Genomic DNA, 26,471 nt, shown 5'->3' on the forward strand with positions numbered 1-26,471 from the left:
GGAATAACCCCTTCTATGCTTTATCTTAGTTAATCACCTCGATGAGTCTGAGTTGGTAGGGTGCCTTGTCTTAAGACGGGTAAATGTTCTGATGTACCCACTGCACGTTGAAAATCATCAAGGACAATACTTGGGACGTACCCAGACTGCTGAACAGCCCTGCTTAGTAGTCCAGCACACTGTAGCATGCTGGCTGTCACCTCTCTGGGCTGGCTGAGAGCGGGCCTGGAACTCCCAGCCTTCAGATCTTCCCAGTTCACCCTCCTGGGCCCTGGGACTAAAGGCGCAGCCACCGAGACCAGCTCAAGTCAGAGGAATGTGTTGCTTTGCCATTGTCGTAGAGATGAGCTAGTATAACTCGAGGTCTCCAAAGTCAGGGGGCAATGGAACCCCTTTTCTAGAGAGGAGCCTGTGGATTACAGCTCCAAGATACCTACTGTGGGCCTGGAGGTGAATGGAGTTATTGGAAGCTCCAAGGCACTTACTGTAGGCCTGACAATGAGTAGAATTATCTATTTATTTATTTACTTACTTACTTATTTGTTTGTTTATTTATTTATTTAGTTGGTTTGTTTTTCAAGACAGGGTTTCTCTGTGTAGCCCTGCCTGTCCTGGATCTTGCGCTGTAGACCAGGCTGGCCTCGAACTCATAGAGATCTGCCTGGCTCTGCCTCCCAAGTGCTGGGATTAAAGGTGTGCCGCCACCGCCACCCAGCTTGAATTATTGTTTTTTTTTTAATTGTGTGCATATGAGAAAAGACATACATATTTGTAACTGCAGGTGTGCATACGCCATAGCATGCATGCGGAGGTCAGAGGACAGCCCTGGGTGTAGGTCCTCACCTTCCACCTTGTTTATTACTCTGACCTTGGCCTAGACAGCCCTGTGTCAGATCTCAAGTCTGCAGAGCTGTGAGACGGAAATCCATCACTCTGGCAGCCATGGGGGACTCACCTTCAACGACACCTGCTCCCGGAGGGTGGAGTTCGCATAGGCGAAGGTGCTGGCCATCCCGATGCACACAGCAATGCCTGTGGGAAGCACAGGGTGACACGGGGGACGTGCTGGCTTCCACCCTCTCAGACCTCTCCAGCCTAGCCCGAGACCCTGACCAATGCTGGAAAACGTCATCCAACATGTCCCTGGAGTTGGCAAGCTAAGAACTGAGGGGAGGAAGACCTACTTCCAAGGATTAGGCTACGAGCCACATCTACAAAAAGGCTGAGCCACTCTCGTCTGGGGAGAGGGTTGAGAGCGGCCAGAGAGAGAGAGACCAGAGTTCAAATCCCAGCTCTGCCACTTCTGCTGTGTGAATGCAGGCAAGTCACTGGCCCTCTCTGAGCCCCAGTTCCCTCATCTGTGTGATGGACAGACAGACAGCTAACAGCACCTAGCTCACAGAGGGGCAGTGCACACAGGTAACCTCCAGCAGTGACTCTGTGGGATGTATAACCCTGTCTACTCTAGAACAAACCTGGAATTATCTGTAATACACACACAGGAGGCCATGGGGAAACAGAACAATGCTAAGGGAGATGAAACTCTCCACCGTCAGGCAGAAGGGAGAATGGGACCGAACCCACAACTCATGTAAACACCACTGTCCGCCAGTCTGCAGCCTGGGCTTGTTCCTGTGGAATGACTTGAAGGACCTTCAAACCCTGCTGTGTTACTTCGGACAGGACAAAGACAGGACTGGCTTAGGACTGTTTTTTTAGAGTTAGGTGTTCTCTAGGATTCTTAGATGGACCAAACAGAAGAAGTGTTTCTCTGCATTAGAAGCAGGTAAGGGTGGTGGTGACTCTGGTCCTTTTCCTTCCTTCCTTCCTTCCTTCCTTCCTTCCTTCCTTCCTTCCTTCCTTCCTTCCCTCCCTCCCTCCCTCCCTCCTTTCCTTCCTTCCTTCCTTCCTTCCTTCCTTCCTTCCTTCCTTCCTTCCTCCCTCCCTCCCCTCCCTTTCCCCTTCCTTCCTTCCTTCCTTCCTTCCTTCCTTCCTTCCTTCCTTCCTTCCCTCCTTCCTCCCTCCCTCCCTTCCTTCCTTTCTTAAATACCTTCCTTTTGGATTAGACAATAAGCAGGTCTGGAGTCAGCTCAGCGGGTAAAGGGGCTTGCTGCCAAGCCTGACAACTTGAGTTCAATCCCCAGGACCCACAGTGTAGAAAGACAGAACCGAATCCTGAAAAATGTCCTCCGGCCTCCAAACACTGTACATATTTCTGGGCACATGTATACACACACATTAAATAAACAAATGTAAATTAAAGACAACCACACAGTCCACTGAAGCTGGGCACCACGGTGCACACCTGCCGTACCTACAACCTTAGCACCCAGGACGCTGAGGCAGGGGACACTAGGTTTGATGTCTGCTGAGCTACAGAGGAACCTTGTCTCAAACAACTACATGCAGGAATCACACAGCTGCAAGGCCAGATATGACGGCACATGTCTAGAATTCCAGCACTGGGGAGGCAGAGGCAGGAGGATTGCCAAGAGTTCAAGGTGAGCCTCAGCAGCAAACTTACAGTTATACTGATGGCCAAGGCTACAAATGAGACCTGTCTCAAAAGACAAATAAAACAACAAACAAACAAACAAAAAACCTTAGACATAAGTTTGGCAGCACTCAGGGTGAGACTTGAGGACATGCTGGCTTCCGAGTTGAGGAAGAGCAGGGAAGGATAGTGACCTTGGGGATCCAGAAAGGAGGGGGTGACACAGTTGGCCAGAACGCCCCAGAGAGTGGAAAATAAGAAAGAAAAGATGGCCTCATCTTGAGATTTTCTTTTTTGTTGTTTTGGTTTATTATTATTATTATTGTTGTTGTTGTTGTTGTTGTTGTTGTGTGTGAGTACCTGAATGCGTGTTCACACGTGCGTGTGGGGGTCAGGACAACCTTCAGGAGTTCTCTTCTTCCACCGTGGGTTCTGGGGACCGAACTCAGCAAATCAGGTGTGCAAGACAAGCAGTTCTGGGGACCGAACTCAGCAAATCAGGTGTGCAAGACAAGCACCTTCACCCATTAAGCCACCTTGCTGGCCCTTGACACTGTCTTGTACAGGAAGAAGTAACCGAGTCACGGCCTGGAAGTACTGCAGGGCAGAGTGGCACCATCAGCACTCCAGAGGCCATTATGAAATGGAGTTATGTGCTAGGTACTTGGTTAAAGTACTATACAAGTCCCCATCCCACTAACTGAGTACCTACTATGTGCCAGGCTCTGTCAGGGATATGTGTGTGTGTGTGTGTGTGTGTGTGTGTGTGTGTGTGTGTGTGTGTAGTGTGTTTGTGATGGTCGAACACAACCTGTAGGAGTGGGTTCTCTCCGTGGGTCTGGAGGACTGAACTCAGGTCATCAGGTTTGATGCCAAGCGCCTTTGCCTGCTGAGCCATCTTGCTGACTGGTTATTTGAATGTGTTGTGGTAATGAACACTTTACTCGCTGGGGCCACCCCAAACCCCTCCCTGAATGTCCCACGTGTAATTGGTTGAATCTAGAGACAGACTTGGGGACTGAGAGGAACAGCTGTCTATACTTAACCCCTGTTAGAGAGACACGTGGAACCAAGGCAGAGCGTTAAATAACATGCCCAGTGTCCTGCAGCAAGGACAGGCTGGAGCTGTGGTTCCGACCCCCGAAGCCTGAGTTCTTAGTTAGGACACGCTGCTCTTTCCATCCGACCGAGAGACCCGCTAAAGAGGTTTCTCTCTCAACCCCACTGGACAGAGGAGAAAGCCGAGGGTCAGAGAGGCCAGGTCACCTACTCAAGATCATACAATCGGGCTGGAATTTGAACCCAGGTCTGACTCAGAACTCCATGCATGCATTCAAGCCGAGTGTACCATGGTCCCTCTACTGTCTGTCCGGTCCTGGCCCTGGGCACGCCCAGCCCTTCCCTGGGGTGCAGGGCCCGCTGGGACTCACCGAGCTTGTGCTGGAAGCACAGTTTGGCCAGCAGGATGAGGATAAAGGGTAGCCCTTTCTGCAGCCAGCAGATCACAGCCTTCAGCTCGGACAGTGCAGGCGCTGGAGTCCCGGGCTGCTCGTCCACCCCTTCCTCGGAGTGCCCACGGTGGTCCCCACCCACGTGCTGCAGCAGGGAGCCCCCGCGGTGGGCAGCATGGTGGAAGTGGTGGTGGGATTGGCGATGGTGGTAGGTGCTCCCTTCGGTGCTACGGCCACCGGCCTCGTCCCTGGTGGCTGGCATCGGGATGAACACGTCCCCGCCACCTCCTGTGGAGCCCAGTACCAGGCCTGCTGGGAAGGGGTTGGCGGGCAATCCACCTGCCAGGCCTGAGAAGAGTGTAGGAGGGGAGGCCGCCTCTGCCTTCAGGCTCTCAAATACACCACCTTCATCCACGCTGGCCTCGGGGCTGAGCGCCTGGCTGCGGCTTCTGAAGGATGGGAGAGCAGACAAAGCCCACGTCAGACCTGGCCCCAAACTCATACTGCAGTTTAATCCCTGTGCTGGGATGGTGCAGACTTAACCCCACTATGGTGTCTGGAGGGGAGTGGGGGTCTGCATAATTAGAACTGGATGAGGTCACCAAGTATAACCCCCAGGATTGAATCCTGGGAGCTTTATGGGAAGAGGGAGTGAGCCAGAAAGAACCGGATGGCCAGATGCATCCCGAACAAGAGATGAGACACACCTCTCTTTATAACTTCACCCAGCCTGGAGTGGTTTGTCTTTGCCACAGAAAAACAGCTATGAGACAGAGAACCAGCACCCTCATGGGACTGTGAGCACAAAGTACCAATGATGTGACCAGCCCAACTGTATCTCCCCTCAAAATGTTGGGTGTGGTCCTAAGCCCTTGAACCCCAGAATATGACCTTATTTAAGGGCAGGGTCTTTAAATAGTGGACCTCAATCCACTTTAGTATGGCAGATGTCCCTGTGAGGAGAGATCAGGACAGACACACAGCAGGTTGGGAAGACAGACTTCAGAAAGTGGACCTTGCACCTTGCAGCCTCCAGCACCATGAGAAAGCAAGTCCCTGTGGGTGAAGTCACCAGTGGCACTAGCTCTAAGAGGCTTGCGATCCCAGCACTTGGAAGGATGAGACAGGAGGAACCTTAACTTCAAGACCAGGCTAGGCAGTGAGAGCCTGTCTTGAGAAAGTGGGAAGGCGGCTGGGGACTGTTGCTCAGTGGGAAGGCTCAGGGTCCAGTGTGCTTCTTTGACTGACTCATGGACTCCTCCCACTAGCCTATGTTAGGGATACACAATATCCCCATTTCACAGATAAACCAACAGAGACACTTGGTCAGAGGTGAATGGCTGGTGAGGGACAAGATTTGGTCCCAACTCAAGAACTTACATTTATGTCTTTATCTTTGAGGCACGGTCTCATCTATCTCAAGCTGGCCTCAAACTTGCTGTGTAGCTGAGGCTGGCTTTGAACTCTCAATTCTCCTGTTTCCACCTCCCAAGTGCTGGGATTACAGATGTACGCCACCACATCAGGTTTTATGTAGTGCTGGGGACTGACAGGGCTTCCTGAGTGATGCGAGCACTGTACCCGCTGAGCCACATCCCAGCACCTGGCTCACTTCCTCAAGCACCTCGTTTCCCCAAAAAGCTGCTTTTGGCCTTGACCTTGTGCCATCCGATCTCTACTGATCTCATATATATATATATATATATATATATATATATATATATATATATATATATATTATTTCACTATCACTAAAAGCCCTCTAAGGAGTTCCCAGTCTATGTTTCCAGAAGACTCTACTAAGTTCTAGAGACAGGTACCGAGAGCATTCCCGTTTTACAGACAGAAACTGAGGTTCCTGATGAGCACCCTAAACTCCAAGGTCACACTGGACTTCTCACTTCTCAAGGGTCTCCGGCTTCAGGCAGCTGTGGTCACGATGCTGTCCCCTAGTCCTGCCTCACTGAATCTAGGTCACCTCATCCTGCCTCCATCAGACGCCAGCTGACACATCTCCTCCTTGATGGGAGGGCAGTGGCCAACTCTCTCTAAACCCAGGGACTGCGGACAGGGGACAGATCTCAGTGGTTAGTTTACTGCCCACCTTTCCCAACACCCTCAATCCTGGTTGTGTGCTGTGTCACTGTGGGGATCCCAGGACAAATGCAGGTGGCCTGGACCCATCAAAGAATGCGTCAAAATCTTTGGGAGTGGGCCCTGAACCTCGACTTCTCAAATCCCTTGGAGATCCCAGCATGCAGGGACAGGGACAGAGACAAACATGACTGCTTACTCCCTTTCGTATATCTGCCCGAAAGCACAATGCAGATTGCACAAAGCACGCTCGACCAGTGTTGTTTGAAGGAATGAGTGAGAGTCAGAGCTAGTTCGCGGACAGCCAAAGCCACATAAAGAAACCCCGTATTCAGAAGAGAGGAAAACAACAACAACAACAACAACAACAACAACAACAAAAACGTTTAAAGTATTTGCCTGAGCCTGGTATTTACAAAACTCATTTGACCACAGAATCATTTTTATCCCTGGAAAACCTATTAATGTTACACAGGACACCGAGACACACGGCCAGGGACCGGTTGGTCTGGAGAAGTCTCAGGGTCGTTTCCTTCACAAGCTGGACTTCATGGCACATCGTCCTAAACCTGGGACAGCTTGAAGATGGCTACCGAATCACTCTCCCCACCGGGCCCCCTCCCTGGTGGTTCCAAAGCCTGGGAACCGTGTGGTCCTTCTCCCCGGGGCTCTGGATAAAAATACTTAGGATATTAGTGGCAACAGCAACAGGCACCATGGCTATGTGTCTCGAAGGACTTGAGCTTTCTCTGCATTTCAAGGGCTTGGCTCAGAAAGCACGCATTTTGTCAGGTGCCCAGACCGCTGTAGATGACCCTACCATCCCAGGGGACTCTAGAAAGCCTTCCCTGATCCCTGAGCTCACTCGAGTTCCTGATGCTCCAGGGAACTTCAGTACACCTCGGGAAAGCTCAACCCACCAAGGCCTTTTTTTTTTTTAGTCTGCCTCCCTCCCCTCGGCCCCTCTCCTGTATCCAGTTGGGACTGGAGCCAAAATTTGAAAGAATATTCCTTGGGGGGAGGGGGGTGGAACTGCACTTCCAACTTAACCACTTAAGAGCTACACCTTAGAGAGCCAAGAGAGCCAGGGATTGGGTCCACTTGAATTGGAGAAGGTGAACTATGGCATCTGAAAGGGGCCAATAAGATGGCTCCACAGGTAAAGGTGACTACGGACAACTCTTGACAACCTGAGTTTGATACCTGGGACTCCCACATGGTGGAGAGAGAGAACTGACTCCCACAAGCTGACCTACATGCATGCCATGACACCGGCAACCCCACCCAAATAAATAAGTAGTGTAATTAAAAGTTAAAGCGCAGATTTGGATGGGAACAAATGGACCACAGGTCTAATCTTAGCCCTGCCATTTCCTGGCTGTGTGACTTTAGCTAAAGGACTTGCCCTCCCTGAACTTTAGTCTCTCATCTTCAGGCTGCTCTAACAGAGGCACCTTAATGCCTGGTGGACAGTAGCTTTTCTGCCATGGCTTCTGCCCCCGAAGATGTCTGGGTTCACTTGACAGCAAAGCTGTCCTCAGCTCCGAAGATTCCACAAGCAAGCTAACGGTAAAGCAGATGCTGCGTCTGTGTGTCCTCGTGCTCGTAAGACACAGTCCTTCATCTGTCAGCAACTGGGACATTTGTCATCTTTCTATGGCTGGAGAAACTGAGACCTGGAGGTGCTGCTTCCTGCTAAAGGCGCCACAGCTGGTATCTGCGTCTGTGACAGAGTCCCCAAGACTGGGGAAAGGTGTGGCTGCTCCCGTCCTGAAATCAGGACAGCTGCACCCAATAAGCACAAGACTGGGGCTCACGGAGGGAAATGCGGGGAGGTCATCAGACCCAACCCACTCGCCTGCCTCCTGTGCCCCCACAGCTGCATGTGGTCCTGGAAGGAGCTGGCATGTATATATATATATATATATATATATATATATATATATATATATATATGTGCTGGAAGGTCCCCTGAAGGGAGGATGCCGGGGTAGCAGCTTCTGTGATTCCCACCCTTGCTGGGCTGGGCTTTTTGGTATTTGTAGCTGCCTTGGAATCACTCAAGGTCCCCCAGAAAGTAACCTCAATAAACTCACTGGTTCACACAACAAGCAGCCAGCCATCTAGGAAGCTGGGGGCAGCTCTCAGCAGGCACAGGTCTGCCAGCTCCCTGACCTTGGACTTCCCAGCCTTCTTCACACTGGTGAAAGTTAGATGCTTGTGAGGCAAGAGGCAGGCCGGACCCTGTGCTTTGTAGCAGCTAACAGAGGCCAGGCGTCTCTATGTATGAAAACCCGGCAGAAACGATCACTCATCTGAGTCGCAATGATCCGTGTGGATCCATCTTACGGGGTTTGAGAACTGTCCTAAGACAACAGCAGCTACTCTGTGTCAGTCGCCACTGCAAGGTGTTGCTCTCTACCGTGGTTTAGGTCGAAGGAGAAAGTCCCCTGAGGGACTGTAAAGGCAGGGGTCATGGGGTGTGCTATTAGGGGGTGCGGTGGGCCTTTAAGAGGTGGAACCTAGTGGGAGGTCTTTAGGTCCTTGACGTGTGCACTGCATGAGGAGGAGCAAAGTCTGAGTAGAGCACAGCTCTCCACTGTGTTTCTTCAGGCAGGGTCTCTCGCTGAACCCAGAGCAAGCTGACTCCCACTAGTCTAGACAGGCTAGTTGCCCAGAGATTCCCTGTCTCTGCCTCCCAGGTACTGGGATTACAGACGACTGCTAAGCCTACCCAGTCTTTACGTGGGATCTAGGAATCTAAACACTGGTCCTCAGGCTTGCCGGACCAACACTTGATCCTCCAAGGATTCCCCCTGGTCCTCTTTGCCATGCTTGAGAAGTCAATCACTCCCGCCGACCCACGCAGCCACCACTGCCATCCGTGATACTTGGTGATGAGGTCAAAGGTGGCCACAGAGTCAGGCTTTCCATGCGCTCTCTCAGCCTCCAAGACTGTGAGCTACAGAAACCTTTTTTTTTTTCTTTTTATCAAGTCATCTGCCTGGGGTGTGTTCTTAGAGGAATGCAAAGCCGCCAAATACACTGCAAAGCAATTTTCCGTTGGGTCTGTTTTATATCTCCGATAACAGATACTGAGAAGCAAGTACTCTTCATTACATCATCCAGAGCCTAGGCTCCCCACATGGGAGGAAGTTGGAGGGGGGGAGGGACACTCTTACCTTTCAGGTGGGATATTGTCCGTGTTGCTACTGTGGCGTCTCTGCATTTTCCTTAGCACCTGAAAGCCGACACACATGTGAGCCACATTCCCCTGACACGCCCCTTACCTGTTGCCATGGTAACCGTAAATAAGTCTCACTCTTCTGTTACATGGCCAGGGCTCTCTGACAACTTCCAAACCACATTTCTATCATTTCTGCCACGCAATCCTGGGTGTTACATCCCACAGGAGAGCGTTATTACCCCATCTCACAGGGAGGCGATTGAGAGTCACAGGTGGAGCTGCTTCTTATGCAAAAGGAGAAAATGACTAATGGGGCTGCCGACAGCCACTAGACGGGGTGCAGTGAGCAGCAGACACCATCCTTTCACTTGCTGTGTGGCCTCAGACAAGTCAGTAAACCTCTCTGTGCCCTCCCACTCCCCATCGGTCCCACGGGAGGGAATGGAACGGAACGGTCAACCTGGAAGTCTCCCTTCCCTCTCACACATTTAGTAGGTGAAGGTGTGACTTCCCATGGAGACACATCACCTGGTGCGCCGCAAGGAGCCACATGGACTTCAGAACTCCATGTTGACGAAATGGGCCGTGGACATTCAGGGTTCCTGATGCAACGTGGTCACGGGATCCCAGAGAGAGCAGGCCGGCTCCTCTTCCTCTTCAGAGGGAAGTGCAAGGCAGGGGCTCCTCCAGGACATCAGACCTTGGATGGCACAAAGGACTTGGGTGAGCAGGCCATGGGATGACTTGAGTCGTCTAATAAATTGGGGGGTATGACTGGTAACTATAGCAGGTGATCCCATTTGCCCGCTAGTTCTGGCAGCCTCTTGGTCTCTGAGGCACTTACAGAGGGTTATGGCTTTGATAGGTTTGTCATCCTAGCAAACTACGGACCCTGGGGGTTGGAGCCACAGTTCTGTTGATAAAGTGCTTGCCGCACACGCTTGAGGACCTCGGTCTGATCCCCAGCCCCTCGGTAAGTAACCAGGCATGGTGGCATTGTAATCCCAGCACTGGGGAGGCAAAACTCGGAGGGCTCCTGGGACCCCCTAGGCCCAGTCCTAGCTGATGAGCCCTAGGTCCCAGTGAGAAATCCTACCTCAGTAATAACAATAATAACAACAACAATAATAATAATAATAATAATAATAAAAAGGTAGCCAGTTCCTAAGGAATGGTACCATACGCACATCCACACACCTCTGCAATCCTGCACATGAGCATCCATACACCCCTGTATGTGTGTACACACACACACACACACACACACAGAGGCAGGAAGAAAAAGTAAATCATGAATCCTGATTGGGGAATATAGAAAATGATTTTAGAACCCGAGCTGTCAGAGGGCTCCAGGTTATTCCTGAAGCACCATCACTGTTTACAATCTCAATGCTGTGAGTCACCTCCAGTCACTCTAAAGTTAGCCTTTCCCTGGCTCCAGGCCTTCATACTTGCTCTTCCTCCCCTGGAATGCTTTCCCAGCTCAGGGTTACACAGCTAACTTCTTCGATGCGAACGGTACCACCTTCCAGAGGCCTTCTCTTCCCTCCTGCTTCCTGTTGGGTCTGTGCTGCTTTCTTCGCAGCACTTACCAGCCATTTACATGCATGCTCATTGCTTATGACCCGTGAGGAGACCCTGTGTTCGGTTTGCCCTTCTACCTCAGCATTGCGGAGATGGAAGGCGATCAAGTACTTGTGCAAAGACTAAATTGGGTTCTCCAGCTACGGTTTTCTTAGATCCCTGCACTTTGTCCCACCTCCTACACCAATAAAAGATCAAGCAGGGCCTGCAAAATGTGCATACTGCTCCTGCAGAGGACCTAAGTCCAGTTCCCAGCTCCCACATGGGCAGCTCACAACTACCTGAAACTCCAGCTGCAGGTGATCCGACTCCCTCTACTGGCCTCCGAAGGACCTGCACTCACGCACAAACCCACACTCACATGCACAAATCCACACTCACATGCACAAACCCACACTTAATTAAAAAATAAAAACATCTTTAAAGAAATAAAGGATATGCTTCCACAAATAAGCTCAGCTTCCTAGAGTATGTTCCCCATACAGACCATCTCTTAGCCCAGGCCAACACAACTGGCCATTGAAGGGCTTCTTAATTCTGCACGGCCTTCTCAGGACCACCAACCTAGGACCAGCTAAGTCGCTGGAAAAAGATTCCTTGGCATCATCTTCAAATACAGGCAAGCGCTCTAACACCGAGCTACACCCTGGACCCTGCTATTTTTACAAAGAAAAGAAATGTCATCATGTAAAATGTTCCCAAGAACTTGCAATCTGGCTTAATACTCCCCCCTGGCCCAACTACTCATCCTCGGGGAAAATAAAACACAGCATCCTCAAGTATCCATCTACAAGCTTAACGCAACGTCCTAAATTAAATGCCCAAGACTCTGTTGCAAACAGGCGGCACAACTGTTCTAATATCGAATCCCAGAGCACATCTTGCACGCAGGATGCAATAGAATGAATGAATGAGCCGTCTCGGTTCCACACACCCTGGCGCTCCCTATGAGGCCACACGGATCCTACAGGACGCTTGGGCTCAAGCGGCGTCCCCAGGCCGGTCCAGGGCCGCACCCCGCCCACAGGGGAAGCCTCTCTGGCCAGGCTTGCAGGGCGGCAGCGTAGCGACTGGGCGAGCATCCCCTTCGTTTACCTGTCAGACACTTCAGCAATCACGGCCTCAGCTAATCCACCCCAGCCAATCACTGGCGCGGCGCGGGCGGCACGTGACTTCCGGCCGGCTCCGCCGAGTGAAGTCGGCGCTAGGACCCAGGCACGGCAACGTCTGCCTCTGGTCGGCGACGGTCCGCCCCCCTGCCTCCGGATTCAGCCAATGGAAGGCCGTGGCTCCGCAGGGACCAATGGCAAGGAAGCGCGGAGGGGGGAGCCTGGCGTTGGCGTCACTGGGCGGGGCGGAGCGTGCGGCGGGTCACGTGGCTGGCGCGGCTGCCGCGGGGAGGCCGGGCCGTGCTAGGAGCGAACTGGGGGTCATGCCGCGGGGTCGTCTCTGCGCCTGCGCCGCGCCGGGATGCTGAACCTTGCGGCGCTGCTGTGGCGCCGGCTGCTGCGCAAGCGCTGGGTGCTCGCCCTGGTTTTCGGGCTCTCGCTGGTTTACTTCCTCAGCAGCACCTTCAAGCAGGTAAGCGACTGCGCTCGGGACCTCTGTCCCTCGGATCCCTCTTCCTTCTCCAGCCCTCCTCCCCCGATCTCCTCCCTATCTTCCATCCTCCTGTAGTCCTCTCTCCTATCCCCCAGCTCTCCTTCCTCCCACCCCCCCACCCCCGTCTTCCATCGGCCCTCCTCCCTCTGATCTTTGGCCCTCCTCCCTCTGATCTTTAGTCCTCCTCCAGCCCTCCTCCCTCCCATCCTCTGTCTTCCTCTGCCCTCCTTCAGCCCCTTCCCGCCCTCCGTCCTCCACCCCCTCCTTCCCCTGATTCTCTGCCCTACTCCCTCCTATCCTCCGTCCTCTTCTGCCCTCCTCCCACCCTCTTCTCTCCCACTCTCCGTCCTTCTCCAACCCTCCTTCCTTGATCCTCAGTCCTCACACTTCCTCCCTCCGACCCTCGAGGATCCTCTGTCCTCTCTTCCTCCTCTGGTGCTCCCTGCAGTCCTCCACCTTGTGGCCTTTCTGCCTATGATGTGCAGCCATTCTGTCCTCCCGCCAAGCCTCTGATTCTCTTCTTTTCAGTCCTTGGATCCTCCAGTACTCCCTTTGGTCCTCCCTCCACCCCCTCCTCCTTCAATCTATGCTCTGGTCCTCCACCTCTGGTCCACCTCCCTCTGATTATCTGGCCCTCCTCTCTCCCGTCCTCTGACTCTTCCCTCCTCGCCTCCTGTGCGTTGAAGGCTGTGTGGAGGGTCAGAAAGGGGAACATCCCACTCCAAGTCTTTGTACAACACCCCTCTACCTCCCACCCCCGGGGAAGGGACTCAGACCTGTGCCTGGCCATTTGTCCTCTGGCACCCTCCCTGCTCTGCACCAAGGCCTCTTGATGGACAGGTGGGCAGGAGGTAGAGATGGCTAGGCCAGGAAGTGGCCGAGGGCTCTGTGCTGTGTCCCCCTGGGTGACCCAGCAGGTTCCTTGAGGAACCCTTTGGTGCACACCTTGGTTGGGTGGATTTTTTTTCCCCCCTATTCACTGCTGATCTTTGCTGTCCTGGTGTCATGATGGGGCCTTTGGCTAGTAGATGACTAAAGTCTCTGGAGCTAATGCAGAACCTATGTGGGACTCAAGCCCTGTGGGGGTGGGATGACTCTGTGTTCTTAGTGTGGGCTACTGAAACACCACGTGAACTCTGGAGGCCTAAACGGCACACATGCATCCTGGCAGCTGGAAGGTCCCAGGCTCAGATGCTGACAGATTCTGCATGTGGTGGGCGCCCCCTGGCCGACTTTATTCTTCCATAGTGCAGCATGCACGCTGGTCCCTTCAGCCGCTTTCAACTGGACCAGTCCATCCATCCCTGGGGATGCCACTCCATGACCTCATAGAATTGTGGTTACCTAGGAGACACTCCAGTCTGTGGATGTCACTATCTACTAATGTCACCTTGGGAGTGAAGGGTTTAGCGTTGATTCCAGCATGGGGATAGGTATTCAGTTCACAGCGGGGTAGCTGCACACAACTCGGTTGGCCCTGGGACTCCGTCACATGCTGTCACCTGTGGAATACAGGTCTTAAAAGTGGCTGGTAGGATGTACTGTCAGGTTGTGAAGTGGAAAGCACAATTCTGCACACCCGGCCAGGCTTGTGCTGTCAGCCGCTGCTTTCAACTCTGGTTCTTGGAGCACTCTCCCGTGCGGCTCTTGGAGCACTCTCCCGTGCGGCTCTTGGAGCACTCTCCCGTGCGGCTCTTGGAGCACTCTCCCGTGCGGCTCTTGGAGCACTCTCTCCTGTGCTCACTCATTCTGGTCCTTCACTGACTGGCCTCAGAGGGCCAGGATGAGCACAGCCCCTGTGGAGATGGCTTCACCTCTGTCCCTCCCTCTGCTTGGGTTCTGGCCCTGGTGTGTATGTAGTTCCCGCCCTGTAGTCTCTGCTCGGCCGTGGGATACTTGCCGCACAAGCATGAAATTTGTATTGTGTTAAGCTCCCGGGGGGGGGGGGGGGGGCGGGCTTTGCTTTTCAGAGTAACCTAGCCAATCAGCTTCTAGAATATGGTCGGCACACCCCAGGAGAGCCCCCTGGGGTTTCAAGAAGTCTGGGAGGTCTGAATGGGGTTCAAAATCACCCTTAAGCCATATTGGCCATGTTGAGCTGTGGTGATACTTACCTCAGCAGTAACCCAAGCGTGGGGGAGAGTGCTCTGAGAGTCTGAGTGGGAACACAGGTCGTGGTTCTCAGCACCCGAGGACAGGGGCCACAGCAGTTGCCCCAGACCAGTAGTTCTCAACCTGTGGGTCGCGACCCCTCGGGAGTTGAATGACCCTTTCACAGGATTCATCTCAGCCCATCAGAAAACACAGACATTTACAGTACCATCATAACAGTAGCAAAATTACAGTTAAGTAGCAACGAAAATAATTTTATGGTTGGGGCGGGGGTCACTACAACATGAGGAACTGTATTGAAGGGTCGCAGCAGCGTTAGGAAGGTTGAGATCCACTGCCCTAGAGCACGTTCTCTCCCACTGCTTGGGTAGGTCCTGAAGTTGGTTCGCTGAGAAGGATGTAGGGAAAATGACTAATTTTTAAGCTCCTGTCTGCCCTGTGCTGAGGCAGGAGCAGGGTAGCCTCTGCTGCCTTCTGTGGACTGAAGTCTGAGTTACAAGCTAAACTAGCCACTCCCACCCCAGCCTCCAGTCTCATCTAGAAGGAGTGGTAAATGGCTTGTTCTTCTCAGACTTGGGCTTGAGTGGAGAGAGCCTGCTCCCTCACAGAGGTGGTCTGACATTCTCCACTGCCAGAGATAAAACGCAAGCTTCCAAGTGAAAAATCAGATTTTTGGAAACTGTTTCCTCCCCCAAGGCTTTTTGACTTCCATTAGCTATGAGGTGAACGAATTGGAGTTTGGGGCTTTTATAAGGTGACAGAAATGTGTCGACGTTTGGCAGCTCTGTGAAGATCTGTTCACAGAGCAGGACATGAGTGACAGTACATGGGGAATCCGGTAGGCTGTGTTCAGGGTCCCAGTGTGCCCGTTGAGACACAGTTCACCTTCTGAAGTGGCTGTTCCCCTGAGTGTGCGGCCCCAGTGGTTTGAGTAAGGTCAGTCACCATGTGGGGCACCATCATTGACTTGCCCCTCCTTCTCAACCCTAAACAATCTCAACCTACTTCCTGTTTAAAAAAAAAAATATTTTTTTGCATTTTTATTGATTTTGTGTGAGTGTGTGTTCATGTGGTGTTGGGGAAAGGCAGGAGTGTGCATAAGCCACATTGCTCATGTGGCACTCAGGACAGCTTTGGGGAGTCAATTCTTCCCTCCCAACATGTGAGTCTCCAGGAACTGAACTCAGGTTGTCAGGCTTGGAGGCAAGCTCCTTCACTCGCTAAGCCATCGCAGTGGCCCACTGGGTCTGGGAATCAAACGCTGGTCATCAGGCCTGAGTGGCAAGCGCTTTTAACCCTGAGCCATCTCTCCTGTCCCCACCCTGGGTATTTCATATAAATGGAATCGTATAACATGTGATCTTTTGTGAGTGCTGTGATGTTTTTAGACTCACCTGTGTTATCTCATGACCCAGCATTCCCATGTAAATAGTGGTCACATCCGTCCACTCACCACTGATGGGCATTGTGGGGTTCCATCTTTTGGCAAAGAATACCCACTTTATGAGTTTTTGTGCGGACGTGTTTCCATAGCTCACTGGCACAGGCCTGGGAATGAACTGCTCAGTGTTCTGTCCGGCTTTTTGAGGATCATCATGGCTGCTTTCCAGTGGTCACACTGTAATAAACTTACAAGAGGGACATTTGTCAAGTTTTGGTATAGAACTTGGTGTCAGGTATGGTACAGTATCAACCATGGTTGTATGCAGAATTGTCACAGTCTCTCTTCCCTCTCCTCTGCACACAGACTCATGAGACATAGACTCCACATTAATGGCCAGGAGCCGCTCTCTGGCCTGTCTGTGTGTGTGTGTGTGTGTGTGTGTGTGTGTGTGTGTGTGTGTGTGTGTGTTGGGGGGGGAGGGTCGTCTCACTATGTAGCCCTGGCTGTCCTGGAACTCACTAGGTAGACCAGGCTGGCCTCAAACTCACAGAGATCCACCTGCCTCAGCCTCCCAAGTGCTGGATCAAAGGTGTGCCCCACCACTGCACCCAGCTTATAAAGTTTTTCGGAAAACATCTTTAACCAAGAGACAAAATGAAAAAGAAAAACCAATTGCTAGTGTGAGTTCATTATGCCACTTATGAATGAGTAAATACTTGGTTTAAAAGAAGTATTTTTCAGAGTTACGTTTTAGCTTTCCATCAGTAGACACGAACTCACACTGTGGGTCCTCAGTGGCTTGGACTGTTCTCACACAGGTCCCCCTGCCTGCTGTGCCGTAGTGGGTCAGTCCTGTCCTGAACATGATTTCTGGCTTGGCTGACTGCCGCCCTGCAGCTGGGTGCCCAGCTTGTCTCACCCGGCCTGGACTCCACCTCTCTTCTACAAGGTGGAGGTGGGAGAGAGAAACACACCCAGGTGATGTTTATCACTGGTGGAGAGCAGGCTTGTGGCACACAGAAGTCCCCCAGGCTCTTCAGCTCTGCATCCGTGAGCCATCTCAAGCTCGTGTAGCAGTCTTTGCCCAGACAGCTGCTAACCCAGTTACCTTGGATCCTTGGATGCTTCTTTTTCTTGGTTTTCTTCCTAATTAATGCTTTAGGGGATAATTTAAATAGTTAGAGATCAGGGTGCAGAAGAAGATGCCATCGGGGGAGAGGGTTGGGGATGGTGAGCGGCGCCAGGTGACCTGGGCACAGCATTGTGCACAGGGGTAGAGGTAGAGCAGGCACTGAAGTCTACTCCCTGGGTGCCTGCCATCTGCTGTGGGAGTGGGAGGGAGGGTAGGCAGATGATTTCAAACAGAAATTTAGGGTGTATGGTACATTAGCACAGGGTTGGGCAGCTCTGGGGGCATCTGGCCTGAGGTGAGAGCTAAGTTTCTCCTTGTACTTAGATGGCACAGGGCTGGGCTCTCTGCTGAACTCTTTGAAATCACATTAACCTCTCTGCTGGGAAGGAGTTACCTATGTGGATTGCCATCCACTTACATTGTCTACATTACTATGTGGATTAGCACCCACTTACATTGTCCACGTTACTATGTGGATTGGTGCCCACTTACGTGTAGTTTGTGGCACTATGTAGATTGACGTCCACTAATGTGACCTGTAGTACTCTTTTATTGCTGTGATTAAACACCACGACCAAGGCAATGTATTAAAGAGTTTGTTTGGGGCTTGCAGTTTCCAAGGGTTAGAGTCCATGACCATCACAGCAGGGAGCATGGCAGCAGGCAGGGTGCTGGAGCAGTAGCTGAGAGCTCACGTCTTGATCTACCACCACAAGGCAAAGAGCTAACTTGGGCTTTTGAAACCTCGGAGCCCCGCCCCCAGTGACACCCTTCCTCCGGCAAGGCCACACCTCCTAATCCTTCCCAAACAGTTCCACCAACTGCAGACCAAGCATTCAAGTATATGAGCCTATGGGGGCCATTCTCATTCAAACCACCACATGGGCATTATATAAAGCGTGGGTGAGTACAGAGAGCTGCCTCGCCCCCTTTAAACTGGTTAACAGTGAAGACTTGTTCTCTGCAGACTTTGCAGAACTCGTCGCGGGCATAGGAAGGGTGACTGGCAGAAGGGCTACTGCGACATACAGGCGTCGTTTCTTCCTGTCTTTTTATCTGAATATTTTAGCTTCTCTCTCTTGAGGTGTGCTATCTCCTCACTTAACATACAAGTGTCCCCTCATCTTTAAAAACTCTCTCGGGACTGGAAAGAGTGCTTGCTGCTCTTGCAGGGGACCTGGGTTCTGTTCCCAGCTAACTCCTGTTCCATGGGATTCGATACTCTCTTCTGGCTACCATGTACACCCATCCCCCATACACACACACAAATAATAAAAACAAATTCCCTTTTTAAAAAAAAAAAAAAAAAGTTCTTTATGATTCTTTACAACCGTAATTCCCTACTGTCAGGCTGCAATTCTCAAACTTCAGATGCGGGCACTGCCCTCTGGCCGTATCTCCTCCATTGTTGCGACTCCTACGCAGATCCCTTAAGGCCAACTATGCCGTGTAGGGCGGTGCTGTACCCACTGTCTGTGGAACACGTCTTTCATTTGACTGTTAGAACTACCCCTAAAACCTACACGGCATGCTTCCTACTTAGGCTTTAAAAAGTCTGAGAAGTCATGTGTGTTAACTGCAGGCTCCACCGCTTACAAAGAACATTCTCTTGTGCGTGTGCCCACGTGTGGTCCCATCTTTCCTCTGCTGTGCGTGTGTGGACATCTGACATCTAGGGGGTTGGGGGCTCTGATTCACAAGCATAGCCTTTGTCAACAGCCCCTTGGAGCCCCTGACGGAAGTGTCTGTGGCACTTTGTAAAAATCCCCTTTGAATGGATGTTTCTTCTTTTTTTTTAATTTTATAACATTTAATTTTACATATCAGCCACGGATTCCCCTGGAATGCTGTGAGTTCCAGGCGAGCCTGAACTATAGGATGAGAAGCTCTGCCTTAAAACCCCAAACAGGCTGGGCCGTGGTGGCACATGCCTTTAATCCCAGCACTCAGGAGGCAGAGCCAAGCGGATCTCTGTGAGTTCAAGGCCAGCCTGGTCTACAGAGCGAGATCCAGGACAGACACCAAAACAACACAGAGAAACCCTGCCTCGAAAAACCAAAACCAAAATCAAACAAACAAACAAAACAACAAACCAAAACAGGCGCACGGGAGGGGGTCTTTTTAGAGGTGTTTTGTTATACATTCATGGCTAGGCAGTTCCAAAGGTGGCTGCCCTGTGCTTGGCTTATTCCCAGCAGCTGGGTTCTGTCCTCCTAGTTTAAGAGAAAGATCCAGGCTCTCACCCCAGGGCCACTCCTCTCTTGGTTTGTTAGGCAAAGGGCTGTGTACCCAGAATGACATCTAGAAGCAGTTGTAAGGATGACCTCTCTGTGTTCTCACACAAAGGGAGACCTGAAAGTCATTTCCCCCTGACTCAGGTTTTCTACGTGAGTTCTTGTCCCGGTTGACCCCACATGGTCTGGAGGTGTCTGGTGACAGTGTAAGATGATCAGACTAACATAGTTTCCTCCTGGTTCTGAAAGTGTTCGGGCCGTGTGTTCTATCCCGTGGTGCGTGCATTCTAGTATTTAAAAACTTAAATTGCCTGCAGAGAGAGAAGTTTTCTTCTAGAGTTTCATAGGCTCTTTTGTCTGCTTCTGGGCCTTGCACATCAGCAGCACAGCCATTGGAGAGGATAACTTTAACTTGCCACATTTTCCTGCAGGCTTGTTTTGTGGCTTTGCTCAGACGGTGCCTGTGCCGGAGGTGTGTGTGTGTGTGTGTGTGTGTGCGCGCGCACGGGGAGTCGGGGGAGATGGAGGTGTAGATAGACCCCTGCAGGGCAAGTGAGATTGCAGGAAAAACCACCTTTAACCTTCCTCTCCCCCCATGGTCTCATTGCAGGAAGAGAGGGCGGTAAGAGATCGGAACCTGCTCCAGGTTCAAGACCGCGAACAGCCCATTCCGTGGAAGGTCCAGTTTAACCTGGGCAACAGCAGCCGGCCCAGCAACCAGTGCCGGAACTCCGTTCAAGGGAAACACCTCATCACGGACGAGCTGGGTACGGCCTCCCTCCCCTACACTCAAGGCCTTGGGACTCTGGATGGCTGGGTACGGCCTCCCTCCCCTACACTCAAGGCCTTGGGACTCTGGATGGCCTTCCCTCACAATGAATGCTTTTTCCCTCCTTGCTCCTCTCCAGGGGTGCCCATGTCTGTCTTCCGTACCTTTCTCGCTGTCCCAGGCTCCCTGCAGCATCTGGGAAGCTTGGCTGAGGAGCCACACTCCTAGCAGTTCTCTCTGCCTACAGCGTTGGCCTCAGTCCCGGGCCACTTCCTACCAGGCACAGGCACAGAGGTTCCCCATCTTGTGTTTGTTTTTCAGCGTGCGTGCGTGCGTGCGTGCGTGCGTGCGTGCGTGCGCGTGTGTGTGTGTGTCATTGCGTCTGTGTCTGTGTGTACACCACATGGTGTATATAGTGGTCATAGGCTAATTGGTAGGATTGTTTTTCCCCCTTCACAATGTGGATCCCAGGGATTAACACAAGCCCCTTTACTGGCAGAGCATCTTGCTGGCCTGTAAGTATCCTTATAAGAAAAGAGAAACTGAGCACGGGGCTGTTACTTCACCAAGAAGATGCAGGTAGCTGTCAGATAATGGGTGGGGGCTGGCTTGGAGGCCAGGGCTTGTTTCTATAGATTCAGAAAACAGGAAATTTTAGTATCAGATGGCAGATTGTCATTTTCTTTTACTGTAGCCACAAAAACAGTAATTTTCTTCTGGTTAATTTAGATCAGACAAAGACTCACAGATTCCTTTAGTTTAAAAAAAAAAAAAATCCAGCACTCAGATTCTCAACCCGGGAAAAAAAATCCCACAGGGGCCGCAGGTTTTATTTTGTCTTTGCAAATATGGGAAACGTGGTTCAATAAAGAAAACTCACAGCCGTTGATGCTGGTTAGCAACGAGATGCCACCATGTCGCCAGGGTAACAGCGCTGTTAAACAAGATAGCCAATTAGAATCACCCAACTTTTCAGAAGCTGGATGCTAATTTCCCAGTCAAGACCAACACATTCGCTGGCCCTGGCCTCACAGGACTTGATGGAAATCATATCTGCAGATCTGATCAGCACCACACAGTACATATGCGTATTGAAACATCACAGTGCCCCGTATGGTTCTTGTAGATTTTTTTTTGTTTTTTGTTTTCAACTAAAAATAAAGAAGGGGCTGGAGAGGTGGGTCAGTGGTCAAGAGCGCGGACTGGGGCCTGGGTTTGATTCCGAGCATCCATGGAAGACAGCTCACTGGCTGCCTGTGACTTGGGCTCCTGGGGATCCAACGCCCTCTTCTGGCCTCTGCGGGCACACACACACGATTAAAAATCAAAATAACTCTTTGAAAAGGGAAAGGTAACTTCTTCATGATTTCTGATACACGGTGAGAGGCCTGGGTGAGCTTGCTTCTCCTCAGAAGTTAGACCTGGTCATCGGGAGGTGAGCACTGGAGTTCAAGGCCGAGTGCTTGGGAGTTGGCAGTGGGAAGAAAAGGCCTCGGATGTGAACATGCAGCTTGGCAAAGGAAGGGGCAGGTGGTATCAGCAGGTTGCATTTGGGGTGCACAGTATCGTCCGTCTCCGTGATGCAGAGAGTTGCTTTATTGTTATCATTGGGGATGGAATCCTGGGGAACGTGCTGACTCCCTGGGAATTCCGTTTAGAATCCTTGTCAACAGCGTGAGTGGGGGCAGCTGGGAAGGAAGTGTTTACTAGGACATCAGAGTGCTTGTCTCTTCACTCAGGAGACGCAGTCGCAGAAACAAAACAGAGGCCTCCAGCTCCCAGGTGGTGGGAATGGTTCTCTCCTGGTCCCCAAGTGTTGAGTGAGAGCCCTCTGGTGTCCCCTCTGGTGTCAATGTTCTGCCAGCGCCAGCCGCTCCTGCACAGACCTTGTTTTCCAGAGCAATTCCGAAAACAAGTTATCCTCATTCTCCGAGGACAGAGTTGGGGCGCTCAGACAGGCTAGTGCTAGGAACAGCTGCTGCGCACCTGAGGGCCTCTGCACACACCCGAGGGCCCACACACACACACCAGAGGGCCCCTGCACACACCTAGGGCCCACACGCATGCCTGAGGACCCACATGAATACCTGAGGGCCCCTACACACACACACCTGAGGTCCCACACACACACCAGAGGGCCCCTGCACACACCTGAGGGCCCACACGCATGCCTGAGGACCCACATGAATACCTAAGGGCCCCCCCACACACACACCTGAGGGCCCATGCGCACACCTGAGGCCCCTGCTCACACCTGAGGGCCTCTGCACATACCTGAAGCCCCCCACATACACACACACATCAGAGGCCCCCTGCCCACACCAGAGGGTCCTTGCCTACACCTGAGAGCCCACACACATACCCAAGGGTCCCTGCATACACTTGTATGCATATGTATGCATATGTACGTATATTCCTTCAGGCCTGAGTAGCCGCTGGGAGCATGTCAGGGGTTGGGTGATGGCTCTCATGACTTACACTTAGACTTTTCTGTCCTGTTCCCAAAGGATGTAGGGAACTGTCTGCCTAGAAGCTCTGGGTAGTAAAGCAGTTTCAGTAAGGAGGCCTGGCTGACACTGGACGTTCATGTCTGTGTGATGGGGTTTCTCAGTTGTGGAGCGAATTAAGTTTTTCTCCTCCTCAAGGATCTGAGAACTTCATCCCTAATTCTGGGAGGTGGCCGTGCCCATGCCCCATGTTTACGTACAAACACTCGAGGCAGAGTTATGAAGGTGGACTGTCCCTTCAAATGACCACAAAAGCAGTGAGCATGCATAAGCCATCAAAAGCTGTGTGCTTGCTTTTTAAATCTGCAAAGCACACGCTTTTTATGAGTGGGTGCCTTGCTGTTTCTGTCTTAAACTTTTTAAAAAATATTTGTTTATTTTATGTATATGAGTGCTCTAGATGCATGTACACCTTTATGCCAGAAGAGAGCATCAGATCCCACTAGAGGTAGTTGCTGGGAATTGAACTCAGGACCTCTGGAAGAGCATCCAGCGCTCTTCACCTTGGAGCCATCTTCTCCAACCCTGTCTTAAGACTTTTTTTTTTTTTTTTTGGTTTTTTGAGACAGGGTTTCTCTGTGTAGCTTTGCGCCTTTCCTGGAACTCGCTTTGTAGACCAGGCTGGCCTCGAACTCACAGAGATCCACCTGCCTCTGCCTCCCAAGTGCTGGGATTAAAGGCGTGCGCCACCACCGCCCGGCCCTGCCTTAGACTTTTTAAGAGAGGCCCAGGTGAAAGATTGCTTGCTTATGTTAGCACCCAACCGCATGGGCGTGGCTTGGCGTGGTGATGAGCTCACACTTACGCAGGAGACTGGAAAGTGGTTGAGCGTGGTGACAATGTGGATCTAGGGATAACGGAGGAGCCGGACTTTCCCATAATCGTCTGCCTGGATGAAGCCAGCCCTGGTGCTCAGGATGCGTCTCTGACTTTCAGGCTATGTCTGCGAGAGGAAGGACCGGCTGGCCAATGGCTGCTGTGACGTCAGTGTCCCCAGCACCAAGCAGTACTGCTGTGACGGGTGCCTGGCCAATGGCTGCTGTGAAGCCTATGAGCACTGTGTCTCCTGTTGTCTGCAGCCCAGCAAGGTGAGGGCTCCAGCTCTCCCCCTTTGTCTTCCAGGCCTTTCAGGGGGAGAGCTAGACATCTCCTGGGGTGCTTGAGAAGAGCTTTGTGGGTGCACTGGCCTCTCCTGAGAGAGGAGCTGGTCCCCGACTCGTGGTTCCTTTGCAGAGAGGACCATGCTATTGCTAACCAGGTATCTGGTGAATGAGACTGGTGCTCTCTGTCCCTCCTGGTGGGCTGGCTTGGCCTGCAGTGACTACCAGGACTGAATACCTTGTTTCCATAGCAACTCCTACTGGAGCGCTTCCTCAACCGGGCGGCTGTGGCCTTCCAGAACCTCTTCATGGCGGTTGAAGATCACTTCGAACTGTGCTTGGCGAAGTGCAGGACTTCATCCCAGGTCAGAAGTGGTGCTGGCCCTCGCTAGGGGAGGTGGGGGGGAGGGAGGGAGGGAGGCAGAGCTGGAGGACACTAGCCGATCACTCTGGACAGACCCAGGGTGGAAAGGGGCTTCATCAACACCATGTTCTGCTGCTTGGGAGTGGGTAGGTGAAATATTTAGATCCAGTAGCTGGTCATTGAGAGGGCAGTCTCTTGTCCCTTGGCAGAGCTATGGATTGATTGATTCTGGAACCCAGGGGTAGGCGGTGGGTATTTAAAGGCACGTGGGTCAGTCTGAGGTTTGTAAGGCTCTCGGTGAGCACACACTACCTAACCTTGAGTGCTCTGCTCTCTTGACGTGCCCCCGCCACCCATGGAGTGCCCCGGAAGGCCTCCGCCCCCACCTTTGGGTATTTCCCCTTCTACGTTCATTTTGGGCTTGGGGAGGCACATGCATACAAGTCAGGGGACAGCTCGTGAGAGTCAGTTCTCTCCATACACCATGTGGGTCCTGAGGCTCAAACTCAGGTCACCAGCCTTGGCGGCGAGCACCTTTCCATGCTGAGCCATGTCGCCTGCCCCAGTTCCCTGCCTTTGTGGCTGGGCACCTGTCACTGCTCTTTGTAAGATGTCTCTTACACAAGCACACTCCTCTGGGATAACTGACCGTCTGTGTCCATCTCTGGCCCTCTGTAAGCTTTGGGTTTGTGCCTGGTAATTCCCTTTTCCATCTCTAGTCCACTGTGAGAACATCCCAGGTCAGGATAGAGGGTGCGCTGAGAATGTGAAATTCCACTGGTCTTGGTGGGGGAGCTTCCCAGGTAAATGGGTGTAAAAGGAAGTGTGAGGGGTCTCAGTAGATTCACTTGCTCTTCCTGGCTAACGCTGGGAAGGGGAACTGATACTCTAGTAGCTTCCTGTAGCCGACAGAGCCGGAAGGTACCGACTGTTGTACAAGCGGAGACGGTTCTCAATGGCCGCTTGGTTCGTGTGCCCAGAGCCTGGGCTTCGAGTCTGTTGAGTGGGATTAACAAGGTGCATAGCTTTGGTAGAGGCTAATTAATGAGCTCTAGAGCAGCCAAAACCTCAAATTGCTCATATGACAGGAAATTGCTGGAAATCTACCACCGACGGTGTAGGGAGATTGTCTGGGCTCAGCTTCACTTGCTGTGCCCAGCCAGAGAGAGGCTCTTGGGGAGGGTGCTTGGCTCGCGAACAGACTCTTAGTGCATGTCTGCCGTTTGAAGTGGCGTCACCTCCTGAGTCCCTTGCGGGACTCCTTACCAGGGACTGGATCTCTCCGACCACGGGGTCAGGTGTCGATCCCACCACGTGTCCATCTGTTTCAGATTGCTTCGTGCATTCTTTTCATACTTACTATTGTGCACATGTGTGAGCGTTACCACCACATATGCATGGGGGTCAGAGGACAGCTTGTAGAGCCTGCCTCTCGTTCTCCCATGTGGGTCCCAGAGATCAAACCGAGGTCCTCAGGCTCGGAGGCAAGCTCTGTCTGTGTTAGCCCCTGAGCCATCTCACCTTGCCCTTGTTTTGGTGTTTGAGACTCCTGTGGCTAGGCTGGTCTCAAGTTCACTGTACTGCTAAGAATGACCCCGAGGTTCTATTACCCCAATGCCGGGATCACCGATGGGCACCGCTCCACCCATTTTTATGAGGTGCTAGGGATCAAACCCAGCGTCTCAGGCATATTAGGCAGGGACTCTTCCGGCTGCACCATATCTCTAGGCCCCATTCCAGATGGACTGAGAAGTAGACTGAAAATACCCAGCTTGCAGCCGGGTTGCTCAAAAGCTCCCCGGTGGACAACAGAAGAAGAAATGATACAGTGGCATCCTGTGTGTCTGTGTGGGACTCAGCGCTAAGAATCCAACTTTATTCCAGAAAGTTCCTTAAAATTCCAAGGCGTGCCAGAGGCGGAATGGGCAGGGAGTGTGTGGCTGTCCCTTGAGCTGACCCTCTCTATCATTCTCCCGTCTTCCTTCGCCAACAGAGCGTGCAACACGAGAACACATACCGCGACCCCATAGCCAAGTACTGCTATGGAGAAAGCCCGCCGGAACTCTTCCCCGCCTGAGGCCTGATGGAGAGACACACCCAGAACCAGTCTGGTCCACGTGAGATAACGAAGGAGAAAGGCACACAAGGATCCTTGGCCTTCACCGTGTCTTGTGGCATCGAGTGTCTCTGGCTCCCTCACCGCCAGCTGGAGCAGATGGACGGAGATGTCCTGTAGAGCGGGCCAGATGAGGCCCTGGCACCTTACAGGGCCCTGAGCCTGCTGGTCAGGGGCTGGGCACTTGATTCTAGGTTGTAGTTACTTAATGACTTCTCAGAGCGGTGGAAGGTGCCATGTTTTGTGCAGGACACCGTTGCCTGTCCAGTTGGGTGCGCTTGAGGAGGTGACTGCTGTGCTTGATTCCTGACTGTCAACAAGTGACGTCACTCCTGCACCCA

At 52.2% G+C, this 26,471-nt stretch overlaps 2 protein-coding genes across 2 annotated transcripts in view; one reads left to right on the top strand and one right to left on the bottom strand.

The window, feature by feature from the left end:
* Positions 1-9,922, bottom strand: part of Rnft2 (ring finger protein, transmembrane 2) — a 56,046-nt gene extending 46,124 nt beyond the window's left edge. The window contains exons 1-4 of the mRNA XM_059249167.1: positions 9,755-9,922; positions 9,222-9,280; positions 3,925-4,394; positions 956-1,032 (exon numbers count right to left, since the gene is read on the bottom strand). Coding sequence (XP_059105150.1) covers positions 956-1,032; positions 3,925-4,394; positions 9,222-9,280; positions 9,755-9,778 — 630 coding nt within the window. The 5' untranslated portion in view covers positions 9,779-9,922. The remainder of the gene's footprint in view (positions 1-955; positions 1,033-3,924; positions 4,395-9,221; positions 9,281-9,754) is intronic.
* Positions 9,923-12,241: 2,319 nt separating this feature from the next.
* Spring1 (SREBF pathway regulator in golgi 1) lies at positions 12,242-26,149 on the top strand. The gene is made up of 5 exons (XM_059249213.1): positions 12,242-12,391; positions 19,885-20,041; positions 23,487-23,638; positions 23,902-24,015; positions 26,008-26,149. The coding sequence occupies exons 1-5, from the start codon at positions 12,281-12,283 to the stop codon at positions 26,089-26,091; spliced, it is 618 nt and encodes a 205-aa protein (XP_059105196.1). The 5' UTR covers positions 12,242-12,280; the 3' UTR covers positions 26,092-26,149.
* The last annotated feature ends 322 nt before the right edge of the window (positions 26,150-26,471 follow it).

This window comes from Peromyscus eremicus, chromosome 23, assembly GCF_949786415.1.
Source record: "Peromyscus eremicus chromosome 23, PerEre_H2_v1, whole genome shotgun sequence".
Taxonomy (NCBI): Eukaryota; Metazoa; Chordata; class Mammalia; order Rodentia; family Cricetidae; genus Peromyscus; species Peromyscus eremicus.

Coding starts and splice junctions, on each gene's coding strand:
- Spring1 (XM_059249213.1), top strand. CDS start 12,281: ATGCTGAACCTTGCGGCGCTGCTGTGGCGCCGGCTGCTGCGCAAGCGC. Junction 20,042..23,486: donor CCTCATCACGGACGAGCTGG/GTACGGCCTCCC, acceptor TCTGACTTTCAG/GCTATGTCTGCGAGAGGAAG. Junction 24,016..26,007: donor AGTGCAGGACTTCATCCCAG/GTCAGAAGTGGT, acceptor CTTCGCCAACAG/AGCGTGCAACACGAGAACAC.